This window comes from Mytilus californianus, unplaced genomic scaffold (genome assembly GCF_021869535.1).
Source record: "Mytilus californianus isolate M0D057914Y unplaced genomic scaffold, xbMytCali1.0.p SCAF_2, whole genome shotgun sequence".
Taxonomy (NCBI): Eukaryota; Metazoa; Mollusca; class Bivalvia; order Mytilida; family Mytilidae; genus Mytilus; species Mytilus californianus.
The window spans coordinates 99,088,561-99,111,673 of NW_026262668.1; the positions used below are offsets into that span (position 1 = coordinate 99,088,561).

Here is a 23,113-nt window from a genome sequence, read left to right on the forward strand (position 1 = left end):
AGATGTTTATTTATGTCTATCTAAAAGATGATAATACAAAAAAATATATACATGGAGCTCATGCAAGTACCTAATAAAGAATTCAATTTTATGGGTTTTTTTCTAAATGAATACCACCGCTCATGTAAATATTTTTTTGGTACCTTGATGAATTCAATATTTCCGTATTTTTGTTGTTGAGAAAAAATAAAATAAATGCTATCTTTTGACCTCAAAATCTCGTTGGTATTCAAAATCTATGATTTTTTTTCGGTTTAAAATTTGCGCATGCATATGTAATATTTATGCAAAAGTCTCATAATTTTGGGAATACTCAATTTTTTATCTGACTATTATCGTATCACTCCTTTCTGACTAAATAAGAAATATTAATATGTTGATATGGCGTCATTGAAACAGAGTTGGAGATTTCCTTTTAACAGCAACCGTACAATGTACTGGTAAAAGATAAATGTATATTTAAAGATTTAAAACATTGGGTACATGTCGGGTTGACATTATCTTCAGAGAAAGGACTGATCGGGTAAACACAGTCTTTCTCTTTTACAATTCAAACAAATACATAAGTGTAGTAGAGAGTATAAATGGTATAAGTATTTACGTAGTTAAAATTAAAATTAATTGTTAAATCAGAATTCAAAATGTTAGACGAAGAAAACTTTATATTCATCTTTTTGTTGAACAAATCCAATAACAATACGAAATAATGTTCATAAGAAAAATGACCAATGAATTAGGTTTGAATATAAGAGTGTTGCCTACATTGTCGAAGTGTGTATTTTATCTTTAATTGTATAGTGTACTTGATTAAGACATGTATACATGTGTCCTTAGATTGATAAAAATTTATTATATAACTGCGTAGTCTTGTTGTAGTAATTGACCTTTTGACTCTGATAACCACGCATACGTGAAATAGTCTGTCTGTCCTCTGTTCCTTTATCTAGAAAACTGAAAGTTTTAAAAGTCTTAAATTGATATATGGTGTTTACTAAATTTGTTAAAAAGCGAAAAAGTATTTAACAATTCAAAGATAAAAAGAAAACATCAACCTTATTGAATGCACTGTTACTGATTACTGTTACGGCCCGAGAACACAGTTATTTCGTAGTGCATTACTTTTAGACAAGAAACGCAAAGTAAAAAAATCGCACCTGCTCTATCCTAAAAAGAGTTTTACAGTGTAGTGTACTACTTTTGAGACAAGTTACATCAAAATTATAGAGAAGCCTATCGGCTCTAACTCAAAATATGGACAATTTTATGCTCAGTGAGTATGTAATTTAGTTTGACAGCTTCAGACATACTAATTTTTGACCTTTTCAAACTGGACCAAATCACTACTTTACCTTAAAATTCATGCCCCAATTTTTTTTTACATGTAATTTCATCCACCTATTTACTATTTTTGCATAAAATATAAAGAAACAAATTTGGAAGGTATATAAAAAAAATTGCAAGTTATACAATGTCCACACCATGGACTCTATTTGTCAGGACGATATAACTGTGTCCCCGGACCTTATGATTAACATGTGTACAACAGCTACGAAATTTATTTGTATTGTTCAATTCTTTGTCTTTTATTACACCTCAACGGAAAGACGAGGAATATTATTTTACCCCCGTTCTGCCACTTCTGTCCGCTTAATATACTAGGTTACGGTGCTAGTATTCATGAGAAAAAAATAGACTAAAAATTAAGAAGTTCAGCAAAAAAGCAAATATTTTCTGACAAATTAAAACTTGTTGATATATGCTATTATCGACAATGAAATATTTAAGTTTGTTTCATTTAAGCTCTGACATATGTGCATTTTGAAAAAAATCGATTGAACATGTATGTTTACTCAGCAGTATTATTAAAGTTGCAGATCTTTATTTTGCAGTTTTACAATTTTCTGCATTGCCATTTATTTCTCTATCATATGACTTGGTTTCACACTGCATTTTGAAATAAATACACAAATAAGTATGTGTTATCAAACATGCTTATATTAAAGAAATCTCTAAATGTTGCGGAAAGTTATTTCCTCCATAGTTGCCTCATAATTTGCGATAAATCGCTCTCCGACGTTCGGAAAGGTTTTCCGACATCTTCCACTGGATTCCAAACGAATTACAAATGCAACTTCCACGCAAGAATAAAATTATCACACTAGCTATAAGTTATAAATGCAAATTAACACTGACACTGAACTTCTGTAAAATAGTTTTGTAAAATCTAATTCAAATAAAGACAACAACAAAAATAAAAATATTTGTTTTCTGTTTCATTTTAAAACGACAAAATATTTTAATGGGTTAAACCGTTTTTTAAATTAACATTCCTCCGATTAGACGTCAACATAAACAAATAAGAGGTTCCAAGGAGCATGAAACGCTCAATTGGTATTTTTTGACAAAAATAAATTGGATACAATGCAATGCAACAAGAAAGGAGGCAGATACAGTAGATTCTGACATTGTGAGCATTTTTGTCCCTGTCAGATTTTCTCTTTCTGTTATGGTTTTCAAGATATCAAACAGTTAAAATAACACAATTTTGTACTAGATACATAGGAATCATTCATCGCAAGTTTTTTTGGCAGTTGGTTATTTAGTTTCAGAGAAGAAACTCTTTGAAAAGTATACGGCGGACACAAACATTTGTCAAAAATCGTCGTTGAAGGCTATAACTCCTTAAGGACTCCTCAAATTATTCGTATTTTTGTTGTTGTAGATCTTGTACGTGCATTTCTAATTATCTTTGCTGTTTACAGTTTCTACCTATCTATAATAGTTTTCGAGATCATTGGCAAAGACGCTAAAATTGTCAAAAATCGTCATTTAAGGACAATAACTCCTTACTGGGTCATCTATAGTTTTCTGTCATATAGACAGTTTTGTAGATCATGTATTCCTTTACCTGATGTCTTCCACAAGAATTTTTTTAGATCCTTTCAGTTACACGGGTTCCTGATGTAATAATCTTTCTTATCATGTGTTCCATCAAAAATATTTATTTTCTAGTATACCGTAATTTCTTTTTTAAGGTACTTGTTTGTATTGTATGGTCTTTTACGCATCATTTGATAAACCGTTACAAGACATTCAAAAAAAAATCAAGAAGCACAGTGAGTGCATAATCCCAGTTATAATCTTTATGGATTGTAGTAGAAGAAACAGATTTTAGAGTAATTTCTAATTGTTGGGGTGTTGGTACTGATTTTTTTGCGTGAACCCCTGAGGGTTCACGCATATTTATTAGTTAGAAATATAGTCTATGGAAGAATATTCGGGAGCTAAATTATTGTTCATTCGGAACACTTATTCATCTTATCTGTATTAGCTTCCTGCAATTAAGAGCACCTCCATACGGTGTATCTAAGATATTTAAAACATGGCAATAAAGAATTTTCACAGATCGCTAATTCACTTATCTGATATATGATAATAAACAATCTATAGATCCTTTTCAAACATGTATATTTATTGTAAAGCTACATTTTATGCATTGCAAGGGTTTACTGACTTGAGCAAAGTTGACAGTTGTACCCTTTGATAAACAAGTGAAAGTTAAATGGCCAAGATTTAATTATAACGACCTATGGTATCAAACATCTGTGTATAGATATTCACAGAGAGGTATTTTAAAATAGTGCTGTGGTTTCTACATAATGAGTTAAAGTGGGCTTTGGGCTTTGATTTGTAACAATAAAATCATTATGCACACTTGTCATTTTGACAAATCAGATAAAAAAAAATCTGTTTCAAATGAAAATAAAACAAGTAAAATAAAGACTGTTCGTTAATATACATTTTAACAACTTTTACTGTTTCCTTTTTACAGTATTCTCTATCAATTCAGTTATCTTGTAAGTTAATTAAATGTTTATTTAATTCATTGATGTCACTATTATTTCAGTGACCGCTGCAGAAAGTCTTGACTCGTTCAAGAGACTACTGCATGCACATTAAATTTCAAGTCCCATGTTTTTATTTGCACCATGTATAAATGTTATGCATAGCACAAATTATTTCCTTTCTGTTAAAATTATTTTTGGACTTGTTAAATATGCAAGCGCACACCAAAGAGTGACAGGATAGTCACCTAAATGACGGTGGTCACTTAGTGGTAGAAGTAGAAATTTCTTATGTTATTCACACACTGTAATGCTCTTAAATTTATGTGTGTTTTGGATGTGCACTAGTGATTGGTAAATATTGATACGTTTCTGTGTTTTTAATATATGTGACTTAACATCAAGAATTTCATTATTATGGAATCGTTCACTTTTGTACACTACGGTATCTAAATAGAGGGTGGTAAAAGGGAGGGTCGGAACACGGAAACACGTGAAATAACAAACCACAAAAACGTTGCACGGAAAAAAACCACTCTGGAAAAACGAAGCCAAGGAATAAAATCGTAAATATTAAGGAAAAAAGTACCAAAAGTTATTACTCAGCCGTTCTTGAAAATCATGCAGTCATTATAAATGGACATGGCGATCCTGCATGTGGTCACCTTTTAGCGTCCGTTAGTTGCATCCGATTTATCATGGTAATACAATAGGCTATTAATAAATATCTTGGGACCAGTAATTAGTTTATAATTTAAAACAATATTTGGACTGACTTTGAATTAGTCCCTGTTTACTTTTTAATCAAATGCGGGACAAGCACGAGAAAATCAGAGTACCGACACGAAACACGCAAAATAATTAAGGGAAAACACGAAGCACGCAAATCGAACCAAACACGAGAAAACGAGAAATAAAACGTCGAAACACGGAAACACGTGAAGTAAAAAGGCCGAAAACGTTGCACGAAAATAACACTTTACCACCCTCTTAATAGACCATACTAGATGTCGACACCTCATATTAGAACTTAAGTAGATGGTCAATTTCGTTTGCAAGGTTAAAGAAATCTTCAACTTGCTCTAATTTGCCTGTGAAGACCATAAAACCGTCATCCCTATTGACAGTGTAATTTGATGTTTTCTCTCCATTGGAACTTATCTAAGATTTTAATGAATAGGGCAGACAGATGCAGATCTGTACATGTTGGTGACAATGGGCGCTCCTATTATTTGTTTGTATAACAGTCCATTAAACTCAAATTCATTGTTTCTAAGAATTAATTTAACAAATGCAGTTAAATCTATTTTGTTGAGAATCTTTAAAGTATATTCTCATGTGTGTCAATAAATTCTATTGCATTGGTAACATTTTTTTCTAAATTATCAATCATCATATTTGTGTACATTGACGTACATCATAGGCAATAAGAATGCATACTTTTTTACCTCGTGTGACTCTATTTTATTAATGAGATTTTTTTGTATCTTGAATGTAAAAGTTATGCCTCTTGAATAATTGGATGTTGGATGTGTACTAATTGATAATTTAGTCTTAGATGCATGATTTTTTTAATTAGTTGTTAGTGGCTTTGAACAAGCTGTCAGTAACTGCGAGTACTCTCAGATCTGTACTTAGTGTCTATTTGTTGTTGGGATATACAAGTACCCGGCCACGTCCACTCTGTGTAGTATTTCTGTTTGTATCCATCTGATGAGTTAAGCCTTTTTCAACTGATTTTTATAGTTCGTTCTTATGTTGTACTGTTACACCACTGTCCCAGGTTAGGGGAGGGTTGGGATCCCGCTAACATGTTTAACCCCGCCACATTCTGTGCCTGTCCCAAGTCAGGAGCCTGTAATTCAGTGGTTGTCGTTTGTTGATGTGTTACATATTTGTTTTTCGTTCATTTTTTGTACATAAGTTAGGCCGTTAATTTTTCTCGTTTGAATTGTTTTACATTTGTCATTTCGGGGCCTTTTATAGCTGACTATGCGGTACGGACTTTGCTCATTGTTGAAGGCCATACGGTGACCTATAGTTGTTAATTTCTGTGTCATTTGGTCTCTTGTGGAGAGTTGTCTCATTGGCAATCATACCACATCTTCTTTTTTATATTTATAATTAGATCAAGTAAGTATCTCTCGCGGGAGAGTTACACTTATTGATGATTGGTCGGTAACGAACATTAATGTGTCCTGCTAGCTGACCAGTTTGCAATGCCTCATTACTTATTTCTAGATTAATTTTATGAATTTTTGGAAGAAGGTACATGTGTCCTCCATGTTTTGAATTATTATTATTCTTTAAGAAATTATACGTCTGGGAATCTTTTTTTTCACTCCTTGCTTTATATCTAACACTTCTCTCAACATGCCAAAATTGTAATGATTTACATGTACAATAAAAAGAAAATATTATCCCTCACACACATGGCCAAGATAACACTGATATATAATTTCTTATTCAGTTGAATTAATAATTAGAATAAAAAAGTTCTAAGGTTCACGTATTGTCTTTTTTTTTTAAAAAGCAACTTGTTTTTGTGTTAAAGAATGTAAAATATGTGAAATGGCATTGAACTGTGACCTAGTGACCCAAAAATCTGCATGGGGTCTCTTTATAAAAGGTCATTACCAAACTAAGTTTAGTGAATGTTGGACATATGGTTATATTTAACCCGGAAATTAAAATTTCAGCCTATCAAAAGCTGCTGTGACCTTGACCTTTGACCTATTGATCCGAAATCAATACGGTTTCTCATTCAATGGGGCTTTATCAGTCCAAGTTTGTGAAAGTTAGTCGCATGGTTCAAAAGATAACATCCGAAAACCAATAGTTTACCCAAATTTCAAACTTGGGGGCACTTACTATGTAATTAATGGTGGGGATGAGCCGGTAGAATAGGTCACTATTTCAAGCTTCAAGAAAAATGATAAGGTCGAAAAATTAAAATAAATAAATGAATGACAAGGTTGCTGTTTGAATCATAAGTAGTTCACATATGCGATTAAAACCACAATCGTAAATGCATCAGATATTTATCACATCTATTTATCTCTCACTGAAATAGCTTAATCATTATAGCTTAATGTATATGTTATGTTAAGAAATATATCATAGGATATGAATTGCTTTATTTAAAATATAGGAAAAGGGTGGGAAACTGGATGTCTCAGCTGCTCACCACTACCACAAAAGGATTGAAGTGCCCTTCCCCAAGATTTCAACCTACAAATGCTGCTGCAACCTTAATAAGGTTCTTTCTCACACCATAGTACATTATCACATCACATTTGGTAACGATATTGTTTATAGCCTAAAAGATGGTGTATGCCCAGCATTCATCATTAAAGCTTTAACAAAAAATTATTTAACCCCTCACTTATCCATGTGTTTATCTCAAGTCAGGACCCTTGTCGGTAGTTGTCTTATGACATGTTTTAACATAATAATTAGAGAATCAGGTATAGATGGCACGTCTTTGATATTTTCTGTTTAACTTATTCATTTCTTTGTTTAGACTCGTGACGATTTAGAGCATACAATGTGTATAAACAGTCATGTCTATTGTTGAAGACTGTATGTTATCCTCTACATGTCTATTGTTGAAGACTGTATGTTATCCTCTACATGTCTATTGTTGAAGACTGTATGTTATCCTCTACATGTCTATAGTTGAAGACTGTATGTTATCCTCTACATGTCTATTGTTGAAGACTGTGTGTTATCCTCTACATGTCATTTGTTGAATTAAGGAATGACTGTAATAATTTTTCTGTCTATGAAGAAATAACATCAAAAATGTAGTGCACACTGAATAACCCGCGTAGCGGGTTATTTTTAAGTGTGTCCACATTTTTTATGTTATTTCGAATAGACAGAAAAAATATAACAGTCATTTCTTATAATTTAATTCTAAATTTCATTTTAAACCAGAGTAAACCATGAAAAAACGTTGATGACGTCACGATCACATGACAAAATTATGTCTATGAGCTGATAAACAAAACAACGTCAGCCAATCAGAAGACGCGTTACATCCAAAATTTAATCATTTGTTTAATATCATTGATTTTGTTGTGTCGTTGGCATATTCCACAATTTATTTCATTTATCAACATTCCACCTAATTGATTATTGACAAAGGAAAATATGATTATAGGAAAACATACCGGCCGACTAAATGCGAGACATTATATTGAAACTGAACACATACATATATACTCAAAAAAAGTAATAAGGCTTTGTAATAGTTTCTCATCCCCCTTGTTATTCATTACTTCAGGTCTGTTTGATATAGTGTAGAATGTTCATAGTAATGCATTAAAGTCCAAAAATGTGCCAAGATTGGCGTTTAAATTTCAGAAAAGTGATATTGGACGACCCTTGTATATGACAGATGGGGGTAATAACTCATAGTCTTAGTCAATTAAACACCAAATCGCATTTAATTTAATTCAAATATATCAGCATTAATGTGAAAAAATATCAATCATGCATTTAATTGAGTACACGGCGAAGTCCACAATAAAAATTGTGTTCACTGGGTTTCCGTATATCTAAATTCGACGTCCGAACATTTAGCTCGTCGGATTCATATCTATCTTATTTGATTACCTTATACTTGTAATGAAACATAATTATCTAGAAACAAAACAAAAAATACAAAACTACATGAAATATAGAATAGCAATTGATTAAAAAGACTGAAATGAATGAAAACAGAGGAAATGCCTGAACGATAAATTTAAAGGAAATAATGAACGGAAGAGTAACTATAATTTGTCACCAGAAATTTATGGAAATTACCACTGTCACAGGATGAACATACCGCTTTTGTGTATCTATTCACTGGAGGCAGTCTCATGTCCCCCCCTAAAAAAGGCTGGTGTTCCTGTAAGATATTTATCAACTATTTAGTAGTTAAATTTAAAATTTAAAATAGATGCAATAGGAAATTTAATGAAATATATAATAAATTATCATATGTATTTATCATATTTATCACTATTACAATGCAAATAACAACATGTGATCAATATTGATAATATTTTATTTACACATAGTGCAAGGAAGGGGTGTTCTAAAACACTCTTCCTTTAAATACAGTTTTCAAATTATGGAGTATACGTGTGTTTTTTATTTAATACTGTGTTACGTATGTGTAATATTTGGACAAGATCCCGCGTGTTCAGGCAGAGATCAGTGTTCATGTGTGACTCCTGACAATCAAGTTATAGATCTCAGTTCTTTAGGAAAAACCGATGGAAATGCGATGTAAGTCCTTTCTGCATATAGCATTTTTATATTTAAATTAGTGTTAAAAAGTTATATTGTATTCTTAAATATTTTGTTTGTTTAACAGACTCCACAGTTAAGATAATATGTCTCACTTTATATTTTCAATGTACAATGTTACATTGTTGAGTAGTAAATTCAAGAAAAGTAGCTTATCTATTGTATCAATAGCCCGTTAACACTGAGGTTGTGAGAGTTCGAACCCCGAACGTGGCGAATGCGTTTGACTGCAATCTGAATTAACTAGGATTACCTTTATTTCCTGTCGAAGGTCTGTTGTTCTCTCCAGGCAATTCGGCTTCCTACACCAATAATTTATAACCGCCACGATTTAGCCAATAGTGCTGAAAAAAGTGTTCTCTAATTCTTCGTCAATTTATCCCTTTCTGCACCCATTGTATAAAAAAATTTAATCAACGTGTAGTTCGTTTGATCTTAGTTCTTCATTGGTTAAAATCCGATTATGACGTCGAATTTACTTGCTTTCCACTGAATTTCCTATTGTGACGGCATGAAAAAAGGCCACCATGCCTGATGACGTCACATAGAAAGAACACATCTTTTTACAGATCATTCGAAAAGACGGAATAAGTTTGGCTGCATATTGTTTGAAAATCATTAGAGAAACAGATTCCACCACCAAATCTCGTGTAATACGATATTTATCCACTTTCGACAGTTAAATTTTAAATATTTATAACGCTCGGCAAGCCTCGCGTTTTAAATTTGAAAATTTAACTGTCTCGAGTGGATAAATATAGTTTTAAATTTGAAAATTTAACTGTCTCGAGTGGATAAATATAGTATCACACTCGATGCAGTGGTAGAATCTATATTTAAACACTAACAATCAATCATCATAAAATGTTACAAGACTTTTTTGTTCAGGGACATTCGAACTTTGTTTATGAATCTGTGTATATATTGTGTTCCTTTTTTTAAATTTTAAACCGTTTTAATTTGTTTTCCCACTCATGCATGTATGTCTTTTTATTCATATGCAATATTGACTAGTAAACCTTTATAACAACAAGAGAAAACACTATACTTCAAGATAATGTCAGCACAACAAATTAATTTAGAAGATATTGTAATCATGTGAAAAAGAGACTTATACATTAAAAAAAATGAAAAAGATTGGGTTCTTTTACACATAGGTTTCCAGATTTACAAGCACCAGATGGTTACATGTATTCATACAATCCATGTTACCCGTTCACAGAAGTTGCATGTGTTGATCAGGCAGTAAGTATACTTAATATGCCAAGACATATGTAGGTAGGCCGTCACTGACTGGATGCCAGTTAAGCATATTTTCGATTTGCTCCAAGACATCCAATCAATTTATTCCGAAAGTTAAAGTAGATTACCCTTAACCCAGTTTATTATTGTTAAAGGTTAACGATTTTGTTTTAAAGATTATTATTACTATCTTTATTATTATTATAATTATTATTATTTTAGTTTTTTTTTAAAGGTATCGACAAATTGTAGAGCCTTGAATGTGCATATGTATATAAAAATGATATTTAGTTTGATTTTAATTTACTGATAACAAAATCAATATTTATACCAATACAAACAATATTCAAAGATCAAAATACAGTGTTGAATTGGTAACCTGTTAAAATAAGTTTATTTAAAGGATCGATAAGTTTACCCGGATCGTATCTTAATTTCCGGGCTAGGTAAACCACATTTCCGTAAGAATTAGGATGTACTATCCCGTTTGAAATACGTTTTCTACAGGTACAGCTAAACTGTCAAACCAAATCTTTGAATCTATGGAAGAATTTAGTAAAGGTTTTAAGTCATATGTGCCCTGACTTAATAATTTACCAGTAAAATATAGATTACGTTCATTGGAATTCAAAATGTCACAACAGACACGGCCATAGCGAACAAGTTGTGATATATAAACACCGTAAGATGGTGCCAAAGGAACATCACCGTCCAAAATAGGAAAATAACAATAGGGAACGAAAAATCGTCCCTTTTGTCGTAAACTTTTATGTAAAGTTTCCCGTGTAAAACTGAAATATCTAAATCTAGGAAAGGTCATATTTACGATGTGTGATGTTTGGTTTCTTCGTCATTTCGAGAGAAGGTTTTGTTTTTTCAGGAACAAGTGTCACATCAAAATTTTACCATGTTTTAATCGCGACAGTTGCCAAATTGGCCTTAAACTTTCTCCTGGTTAATCAACATTAAAATGATTTGACAGACGGAAACGTCACTTGTACCTATTTGATCCCCCTAAATGACCATTCAGAAAAATTGTACAGAGGTTACACTTAAGTTTACTAACCAAAAGATGTGATAAGATCAAAACTTGACCATATGAAACTTGTAAAGGATTGTATTTTTTAAGATAATGAGATAATAGTCAAAAACGGTAAAAATGGTAAAAATAATTATTCAAGGTCACTCATTAGTCAGTAATTCTATAAGGAGTTAATTTGATGATCTCGGTCATGTGACCTATTTGTATTTCTGATCATTTTTGCTCGCTACAGTTTCTGTCTATATCGAATAGTTTTCAAAATAATAAAATGTGGAATATTTATCATTCAATGGCAATAACATCTAATTGTATAAGGAGTCAATTAACTATTTCAACTATTTGACTCATTTGTAGATATAGTAATGATTGCTTAAAATGTGTGTACATGATTTTTTCAAAATTATTTTATCAATATGCAGCCAAGATTAACATTTTTTTAGATTTCAGTTTAACAACCTTCTAATGCAGTTATCTCGATAAATACTGAACATAAAACACCGTGTTTTTGCATGTATATTTCTAATAACACAGTTTAACAAATAATTTCTTTAAAATGTACAATTGTTGCTTAGAAATAACTTTTGATCAGTATCCTCACCACCATTGTTTTATTATTGATTTTCTCGACTTATTCATAGAAAGAATAATTTTCTATTGTTCTCGTTCACTAGATTTCCAGCTGAAAGTGTCCTATTATTGTCTGAACGCAGTCGTAAACGTTCGTAACAGAGATCTACGGATCGGGAATGGTCCGGTGAGGTCGGTCAACCACTCCCGACTGTTAGATGCGTCCCGTAACATTCGGGAAACTCAGTTGATTTTCTCTAGTCGAATTGCAATCGTGACTATATCGTGACAGATTCTGCTGTATCGGATCAAAATCGTAACAATGTCGTATGTTAATTGAACGGTGTCCTGTGGAACATGCATGATCCGGATAAATTTGTCATTGCCGTTTTTTGCCGATGTTGTCCAGATTGCGTATAGATCTTGCCGAATGTCTTACGTTCTCTGTTGGATCACATTTAGGAGAATAGGGACGCTGACGGGACACATTCGGTCGACTTTTAACATGCAAAGATACAAATCGGATCAGAATCGGATTGAAAACGGGATAATCGGGACGAATTTGACTGAAAACAGCTGAATCGAGACGCTTCCTAAACTATATCTGCTTGGTGCCGTGATTGAATAAATATTTTCACAATCTATTTGAATTACCAGCCACAGATCACAGGATTTTGATCATAATTTTGACAAATTATAATCGAGAATGGTCACATCAAAGACGAAAGTAAAAATCTTGAATGTGCAAGTTGAAATTTATTTAATCCTTTTTAGGTTATTCAATCGTATTGCAAACGATTTCCCTCGAGATATTGCACCGTCATTTAAGAAATTTTGCATTGTACAATTTTTTATGAAAGTTATTTTGAAGGTTTGTCAAGTTCCAGTAGACAGATCCACATCTTATCCAGCTGGAGACGCTACTTCCGCTGTGTTTTCAAACGATGGCATCAATAACCGTGTGACGTATTCCTCAACAGATAGCGCTGGCACGACAAGGTAGCTGTAATATTCATAACAATGTCATCAGCTTAATATTATACGACATTACACATTTCTGATTTAATACATGGGAAAGAAGGTATAAGAACAACAATGTCTGATAATGAAAAAATACTTACGTTTTCCTCATGGTTAAGTTACAAGTTATGTGATCTTTTTCTTACGCATGTTCGTGTAACACATCACATATATTACCAAAAAATATTAGAAATACAACTGACCACACAAACCACACAAACCAACAACAATCGATCAATACAAAATAAACGTAGTGCATGTACTGATTCTGTGTCTTGGATGGATACCCCCATATCCTTTGTTTTTCATGTATGGGCCAGATAGATTCACTAAGTAAAAACATAAACTGTGGTGGGGTTATACCAGTTTACGTGGCTGCGTAATAACCACAGCATTTGCCTATCTAGACCATTTGTAAAAGTACATGTGTGTAACAGACAATACAAAAAGTGTATAGTCCATATACCAACTTTAAGACGGCACATACTGAGTACTGGGTAAACTTTAATGACCGTTTTGCGAGATTCACCAATGAAAAGTTTCAGTCCTACATAATGCTGTGACAAAATTTAAGTGGGGAAATGTAATGGTTGTTTACATAACTTCCGTAGACCCTACCTCCATCAACCAAAATTCGAAAAACTAGTTGATGTATGCTAAAAGTTTGCATCATTGTGAATACACCAACCAATGGCGTATGCGCTTTAAATTTAACAACCACCACCCTCTCCATTACAACATATGATGATGCATATGTACTTTGTATTTAGAAACATAAATTCTATAATAAAGTGTTCTTTATAACCGCGCTTGTGCAGGATTTTATTCATCTACTAAATAAATTTAAGTGCAAACATTACCGTGATAATAATATGAAACAACTCAGAGAAGCATTTTTTAATATTGTCTTTTCAGGAATTATCAAACAGATAAAAACAAATCTCTCTTATATAGTTACTTACATTATATAGATATATGAAGATGTGGTATGAGTGCCAATGAGACAACTCTCCATCCAAGTAACAATTTATAAAACTAAACCATTATAGGTCAAGGTACGGCCTTCAACACGGAGCATTGGCTCACACCGAACAGCAAGCTATAAAGGGCCCCAAAAATTACTAGTGTAAAACCATTCAAACGGGAAAACCAACGGTCTTATCTATATAAAAACGAGAAACGAGAAACACGTATGAACTACATAAACAGACGACAACTACTGTACATCAGATTCCTGACTTAGGACAGGTGCAAACATTTGCAGCGGGATTAAACGTTTTAATGGTACCAAACCTTCTCCCTTTTCTGAAACAATAGTATAACATCACAACATAGAAAGACACACTATAAAATATCAATTGGAAGGCTTAACTCAATCAAAAAACGTAAATTAACACACAATGAACGAATAAATTTGATCTGTGATACCTGAATGCAAATACATAGTTAATAAAAATTATAAGGGATATATAATTAAGGTCAAAAGTAAATAAACAGGTTTAAACAAAGTTAAAGTATGATACCACTTTGAAATGTTAAACAAGTTTTAGAAAATCATCACTTTTGAAAAAACCTGCGTCTTATTATACACAGCTAAATGAAAATAATTTTGTTGTTAAGTATACTTCTTCTTCTGTGTGTATAAAATCTTCCGTTAAGGAATACCAATAAATTTCTTTAATATCAATAAAACTAATCTAACACTTGGTACTATGGGGTGAATATCAACAATAAAACTATACAATTAGTGCTAGATAAAACAAGAACAGTCTTTAAGGAGAAATGAAATAATTTTGATGTTCATAGTACGAAGAAGTGAAAATTTGTAGTAATTCCAAATAATCAAAGCTGGTATATAGACAAGATCCATGTTAACATTAAATAACAAAAAAGCATTACAAATAGTATCAACAGGTCAAATTAACAAGAAAGTACGATTTGAGAGTACTCGCAGTTACTGACAGCTAGTTAAAAGCCAAAACAATTAATAATAAAAAATCATGCATCAGAGACTGAAATCAACTAAAACACATCCCAGGGATTTAATATTTTAACGTCATGAACAGTCAAAGAAGACATGACTTGTGCAATGCCAAAAATAAATGTATCGACAGGTAGTAGGATAGTTAGGAGTGACTTCTTTATAGATCAAAATGAACGTGTGTGTGTCTCTATACATCCCGTTTGAAAAGAAAATACAAATTTAGTTATGTTTTAATTTGCTAATGACAAAATCGATATTAGTGCCAATGTAAACTATATTCAGAGATCTAATTACAACATTGGTACGATAACCCTTACTAATAAGTTTGTTTAAAGGTTCGGTGAGTTTACACGGATCACATAGTGACTTACATTATACATATTTTACAGTAATACGTGTCAAATATGTCAAATATCAATTTTCGCTTTTCAAACATTACATTTATGTCACTGTTGAGCCAACATTGCATTTCTGACACCGTTGAGGGCACCTTTCCGTTTTTTTAATCATAATTTAAATGCTTCTTCGTATACAAATGAAAAGAACCACTACTACAGATTCATTGATATTCGTGTGTGTCTTATTTTTTGTTGATAACATGTGTATAGGTAAAGAACGAATTTTATTATTCAACAAAATTAGAATTTCATAAAGGGTTGTATGCAAATTTGTCAAAACCACGAAATCCAGTATCTATAAGAAAAAAACATTTTCCTCAATCCACGAAAATCTGTACCAACGAATAAAAATGAATCCGTAATATTTGACTAAGTAGATTTATTCTAAACGTAAAGGATGTCAGAAGAAATGCATGCAGACATGATCAACACAATTTCAAGGAACTGTCAATAGTTATTTCAAATTAAATCATGTACTGCACGATCCTCATTTCACAAATAACAGTTAAGTTTAAATAAGAAGTACAAAAATAGAAAATAAAAATTTCATTTATAATATAAACCGTTATTATCGCCATCATATTTTCAACCGATTCTATTATTGTTTCAGAACGTCACAAGTAACACTTATATGTGATCCTAGCGCGAATACTCCAACAATGACACCTCTGGGTGAACAAGGGAGCAGCATATATGTATGTTATCTACTGATTGTGTTATAGATACAGATTGATTAATGAATATGAAAATATAATTTGGTTACTTAAATAGAATGTATTTATGATATCACAGTTAAGTCAAAATGTTAAAACATGTTATGATTGATTTATTTTGCAATATTATATATGTGCATTTTATGCATTTATGATAAAGTTGAATATTAGCAACAAAAAAGTAACTAAATTATGAAAGCAAATAGTAGCACTCCATATATTTCAATATTTTCTTTTAATTCTTGAGCTATATATCTTATATGCCAGTCTTCGAAATTTTATCTGATTCAAATTATATGTTAGATATTCACTGATGTCTTCAATGAAATGCATTTAATCTTGAACTTAATACAAATACTGTTAATTTCAGTGTATTAATTCCAGTACGTTTAATGCATTAACACGTTAAATTATCAGGAGTAAATCATGACTGCTCAATTGCGAGTTACGGGACGGAATCGTAACCCTGTTGAAAGAGTAGCTGACACAGGGTTGTGCCATTGTTTCTAGCTACTTTGTGTTCTTTGGGACTGAAAGTTTCCCTACACCGACATCTTTCAAAGGTTATGTTATAGGCCTTTTTCAGAAACTCATTTCCGAAGTCATGAATTTACTTTAAAATCTTAAAATTAAGCAGGTTATTTCCATTGATGAGCAGTATAAATGTAACTGCTTCTTGGCAATGAATAGTCAACGAATATCTGGTTTTAATCCCTGTTGGTTTACAGATACTTTTTGGTTTTCATAAATTTAGAAATCATTAACGGTTTTCTACCCAAACTCGATTTATAAAGCTAAAAATGTTTGTTTATTTAAGTTACAAATAGTTGCTTTAAAGATATTTATTGTCAAAACAATAAAAATGAAAAAAAGTTTAAAACGCTAGTTTTTAACTTACAAATGTACGAGGTCTTCTCCGATACAGAACATTCATTACATTAGATAATATAGGACAAAGTATGTTGCGAGGGATTTTGCTGTCGTCATAGAAAAAGTCTTCAAAGTTAAATGAGTAGATTTAGAAAAACCGCTAACTAAAGTTGAAATTATTTGATTTTGTGTTGCTCTAAATAACATACAGGGGATGTCAAAGTCAATATCAGAACATCCAAAAAGCTACACATAATTTTCTATTGCTTCCCACAATTTCCCTGCACTACAGCAAACCAGTATTTATGATCATGATGACAGAATACTTCCAAATAAGGGAATTAACTCGTATTCAATTTTAAAATCAGACTCAGGAGAAAGTCCTATAAACTCATGATGCCGGTTTGTGTGCGCATTTTTAGAGAAATAAACATCCATCAGGTCAGGATGAGAACAAACGTTTGAAAGGCCAAGTGTACAAAAAGCTTCACACCCAATTAATTGGCCTTTACAGAAGAGCCATACATTTGCATATAGGTCAACTATACCTGGGGAGTACTATTTATATTTCAATTATAATTCAATAACCATGACATTTTTATTTAACATGATTACAAGATTTATAGTGTGTGTCTTGTGAATATATTAAAAAATATTTAATTCATATTCAGCAAGATTTGAATCGCTTTAATATTTGTCTTCAAACATTTAAAGTTTGTTTATTTATTATTTCAAACTTTAGTATAATGTAAGCTAAATTGTCTTTTGATGTGTTTACACCATTGTATCTTACCTTTTCCACAATAAATCAATTTTATAACATCTTTCAGTACTTAACACTGACATCAAAATGTTGTTGCCCTGGAGGATGTGCAGATGGTCCTCCACCGACGGATCCTAGTCCAACGAAGAGGCCTGGTGAACCAGGAGAAGTAGATGGTCTAAGTATTGGCAGTATTCTTTGTATTGTGTAAGCTTAATTATCACTTAAAAATACGTGTCTTAATACATAATAAACAGCTACGTCAAGAGCACATTATACGCCCTTATTGTGCATATTGAAATTGTTGCAAAAATGAAATAGGATAATTCGAAGGCTTTAAACTCATATGTTCACCAGTTCAAACAATTAAATCAAGTTTCCTTTGAATCAATCAAAGCAAACTCATGTTATGGTACAATGTGTGAAAAATTATAAAAATCTGACGATTAAAGTCCCTTAACTCTTGAGCGACAAACCGGAAAATATAATAAATTGAATGTTAGCTTCCTTTCATTAAGTCCAACAATAATGAAAAGCTCGGAGAAATCAATCCAGAAATACATGCACTGGTGTTGGTGGGCTATTTGTGAAAAATTGTCTTGAATGTCACAGTTAAAGTTCCGTAACTCTGGAACGATAAACTGGAAAATAAAAAAGAATCAAGAGAGCTTCTTTTCATCAATCCCAACAATAATGTAAAGTTTGGGGGAAATCAATTCAAGAATACTAGAGAATGCGCGATTTATAAAAAGAATTGGTTAAAGCGAATTTGAGGTATCGTAAGAAATGCGTAAGGACGGACATTGGTATAACATAATACGCCCCCGTCTTCGACGGGCGTATAAGAATTTGTTGTTCTGTTAACTTTATCACAACTGCATTTTGTTGCTAACGGTCATCTTGAACTTTCAGTGAGGTGTGAGCGTACGCTACATGTCTCATTGTGACTTTGCGATTTAAAAGAATGTTAATAACTCTGTTCCTTTGTCTTTGGTTTTGTCCTGAATGGGAAGAGATTTTGTGTAACGAATCAATACATCATACTCTCTCCCTCTCGTAGAAAATAATTGTTAATGATGTTTATCTCTATTTGTCTAGAGTCCTTTGTGTTGGTGTTGTTTACTTGATCGGAGGAGTTTTGTTTATGAAATTCAGAATGCATGCATCAGGAGCGGATTTAATGCCTAATAAAACATTCTGGACAGGTGTTCCTGCTAATATCAAGGTATTGTATATACGTACATTTGTACACAATTCATGTACCAATCCAATTATTATTATTAGTAGTAAATGGTATAGTGACCGTGAAAGAATAAATAACGGTGGTAAAGTATTGCGATCTCCTATCGTGTAAAATCTGGTATCGGATCGTGAAGGAAATCTTATCGAGAATATGCATGCAATGTCACTAGATAATTTAATTTATTGAATTTTAAGTACAAATTTAGAAAAAATTAAAAACCAATTGTTCTGAGAACAATTGAAGGTCTTTCCACAGCAATTTTAAAATTTATTGAAAAGAAGCTAGTTCGTGTTTACTCAAAGTTAAAATTGGCATCTTATCATCAGTTTCTTCATACTGATGCGATAAATAAGTGGTTTCTATATACTTCTGAGTGATATAAGGGAGATAAATAGCTACTTCCGGTGAAGTAAATGTCACTTCCGGTCTTATATAATAGTTTCTTTCACACTGATTCCAAAAATATATAGTTTCTATATACTTTTGCTTGTAAACCAGGAGATAATTGGCCACTTCCGGTTTATCGAAAGTCATTTCTAGTCTTCAGTGATAAGTTAATGTATTAAAATTACAAAATATATGGATTCCGAGTACTTTTCCATGAAGAAAGTGCAAAAATACGGTTTATGAGTTAAAAAAAACATACCGAAAAATTTACTTGGTAAAAGTAAATAACTCCTTTAAAATTTCATAGAATCGCTTCGATCCAAATCAGCCAAAAATTTCTGAGGATGTAACGAACAATTTAGAAAAAAAAATTGTCGATATCTTTTTTTGTTACGAAGGAGATGCACACACTTGATAAACAGTGAATAGGGAGATAACTCTTACAAAGAAAATTGTTCGGCTTAGAATGGGTGAAAATAAAAAGCGAATAAACTGTATTATACTATATAAGAAATATCTTAGCAACATATTGCGAAACAAAAATGTTACGTGATAACAAAATTTGGCGGAAGAAAAAAATAATAATCAGAACAAATACAATAGGTCTTTCCACAGAAAAGTGGAAAGACCTAACAAAAGTGCCTGTTGGTTTAAACATTATGATCAGTATCTGAGAATATCAGAATTTTATAAAAACGTTTTTACAAAATTTCAAAAGAAGAGATTGCTCGCCAACATTTCAATTACATTAAAAATGTATATGAATGACTAAATAACTGTTTTTTTTTAAACAATGCCTTTCTATATAAATGTTTCAAATGACTCTTAAAGTTATTTTGTTGTTGCTGTAAGTCATGTGATACGTCAAATTTATTTTTAAAGTTGAATATGTTTTAAAGGAATAGGTAAACAAACATGATAGTTAGATAGGGGTAATCCAGGATTTTGTTTTGATTACTTATTGCAGACAAAGTTAATTAGCAGACAAATTTTCACAAAATGAAATACTTTTAGTCAATTATAGGTTATGGATTCGTAATAATGTAAGCAAAAATCGTGCATACAGGACTTAGTTTAGTATACATGTATGAATTGGCTCAATAATTTCCAAAACAATCAGAAAGTTTCGGGGGAAGGGTATTTGCATGGAATATTTACAAAAAAATATGTATTTATGATCGTGAAAGATTGGGAATCACTATTTTGTGATCGTGAAAAGGATCGTAAAAAGTAAAATAACAAAAATACCGAACTCCAAGAAAATTTAAAACGGAAAGTACCTTATCAAATGGATCAAATGGCAAAATCAAAAGCTGAAACACATTAAACGAATGAAAAACATCGGTCAAATTCCTGACTTTGTACATGTATACTTGAAAAGGTCCAGTGTCACATATTTGTTATTGCAAAAATAATTGAAAGCGTCCATATCATTCTGCAAGTATATGAAAGTTTATTATTGTACAGCAAAAGACTGGACTCCCATGATTTTTCCTGTTCACAATGTTTGGGAATAGAAATTTTGGATTTTGATGGTTCAATGCCATTTGATCTGGGGTTTTATAAGACAACGCCGACGAGTGGTTCCCTATACCAATTACTGTCCATCTGTCCGCCCATCAACATTTGTATGTCATATTTTAACTCAAAATCGCCTCATCTAATACCAATTCTTTTTATGAACAGTATATTTATCTATAAGTTGAAGATCCTTATCGATTTTTTGTTTATATAAAGGGGGGAATTTGGTAAAATCTCATTCTTTCAGGTTCAAAAACTCATTTATTTTGAGAAAAATCTTATTGAGCTAAGATTTCAGTGAAAAATTATAATAAGGTATAAAATGCTATTTCGAATTTATTTCGGTGATGGCATGTGAAAATTTGTGCAAAATGTGATAAAAAGTTTTTATCTAAACAATTTAGAAATCATGATTTTCTTCTTTATGTGCCAGGATTCAAACAACAACTAGTATTTAGATAAAAATGTGAAATTAATTGATTCACAGTGTCAATAGTTTTATAATGATAAAATAATGTCTAAGAAACCTCCTTCTGTTCTAGGATTTGAACGAAATTAAATTAAATTATGTGTATATGATGCTATTCTAAATTGATAAATGTGTCCAATTTGCAGTAAAATCTGAGCTTTTAAAAAAATCGCAAATTGTGAGAATCATCTTTATGTGCTAGAAATTTTAGCGAAAATTGTGACATAAGTATTATATGCTATTCCGAATCGATCCTCGCACTGTCAAAAAACTATCCATAATGATTGGTCATCATTTTCAAAATGACCGTCAAATGCTTAGAAGATATTTAGTATATGCTTGTAGAACATAATTCCTGGTTTAAAGTTGTGTTTGAACGTTTCAATGAAACGCAACGCCTAATTAGCGGCAACGAAAACAATAAATGATACGATTCGAAGAGAGTTCAGGCTTAAATTGTATCAGATACGCCGAGCTGAAGTTTGTACGTTCGAGTTGGAAAGTGTTACATTGTAACAGTTTACAGGATCACTATATCTGGATATATTATTTTGAGATGGAAAGCTGTTATTACTAGTGCTGTGTCACTGTGCTTAGAGTAAAGGAATTTACTACCCCTTTATATAAAACGTATTATTTGTATTCTCAATCCGATCATAGATCTTACACAACCTGGTCGTACTGCTTGACCATCGTTACTTGTTCTTTCCCGGTCATACATGTAGATCTTACACAACCTGATCGTACTGCTTGACCACCGTTACTTGTTCTTTCCCGATCATATTTCTCGATAAACCGAAAGACAGCCGTGATAATAGTCGTTTAATTACCTTAAGGAAACAATATTAAAACTCTTTGATTTTCGACTTCCATGAACCATAGCATGTCTATGTCTATATCAAATAATCTTCTTAAACAAGCGTGGGCTACAAAGTTAGAATAAGACATACAACAATAAGTGTAATGATAACATGTTCGTGTATGAGTTATGATTTTAATATAAGCTTTTTTGTTTTAACTTTAACGGTTGATTCATTTGTAAAATGGAAGAGTTTGGATCGATTTGTAATTTTGATTTTTTTTTATTTGCAGACTGGATTCCAGTACACATATGGCAAAGTCCGCGGGAAGCCATCACCTGGATATTCATCGATATGACAGAATTAAAACATTTATTAATAAGGACATACTGCATTATATTATTTTTATAATTTTGTACATTTCAGCTTTGATAAATGTTTTCATGTTTCACTTTGCGAATTTCACCTTTATACTTGAAGGATACGTTGCAATAAAACGATGATGTCACAGATACCTTTTATTATATTGTGGCATGATAATTTGAACTAAAGATTGAAAAAATGCACTGATTTCTTTTACATTCTAAAATTTTATTGTGTAGCGTTATATATATTGACGTTTCCGAGTATTTTCACACTAATAACTCTCTTTGAATGTCGTGTTGCAGTACACCAAAACTTAAGTTCATAACTCTAGTATGATCATTTGAATGTCGTGTTGCAGTACACCAAAACTAAGTTCATAACTCTAGTATGATCATTTGAATGTCGTGTTGCAGTACACAAAACTAAGTTCATAACTCTAGTATGATTATCTGAAAATATTTACAACAGAAATTCATCAAGCATTGACTTTAACAAAAATCTATGTTCATTCGGTTTTGGAGCAATGAAGATGTAAGGATTTTGAGAGAGTTTAAATGCATTCTACAAACGTGCAAGATTTAT

The 23,113-nt window shown here is 31.9% G+C and overlaps 1 protein-coding gene across 1 annotated transcript; it reads left to right on the forward strand.

The window, feature by feature from the left end:
* Positions 1 to 262: 262 nt before the first annotated feature.
* On the forward strand, positions 263 to 22,675 carry LOC127730535 (uncharacterized). Its single transcript, XM_052238969.1, has 7 exons — positions 263 to 9,125; positions 10,304 to 10,391; positions 12,869 to 12,996; positions 16,010 to 16,094; positions 17,813 to 17,952; positions 18,844 to 18,970; positions 22,458 to 22,675. The coding sequence occupies exons 1-7, from the start codon at positions 8,968 to 8,970 to the stop codon at positions 22,521 to 22,523; spliced, it is 792 nt and encodes a 263-aa protein (XP_052094929.1). The 5' UTR covers positions 263 to 8,967; the 3' UTR covers positions 22,524 to 22,675.
* The last annotated feature ends 438 nt before the right edge of the window (positions 22,676 to 23,113 follow it).

Excerpts from the sequence above, each read along its gene's own strand:
- LOC127730535 (XM_052238969.1), top strand. The coding sequence starts at position 8,968 with ATGGAGTATACGTGTGTTTTTTATTTAATACTGTGTTACGTATGTGTA. Across the intron at positions 16,095-17,812 it reads AACAAGGGAGCAGCATATAT|TACTTAACACTGACATCAAA; the intron begins GTATGTTATCTA and ends AACATCTTTCAG. Across the intron at positions 17,953-18,843 it reads GGCAGTATTCTTTGTATTGT|AGTCCTTTGTGTTGGTGTTG; the intron begins GTAAGCTTAATT and ends CTATTTGTCTAG.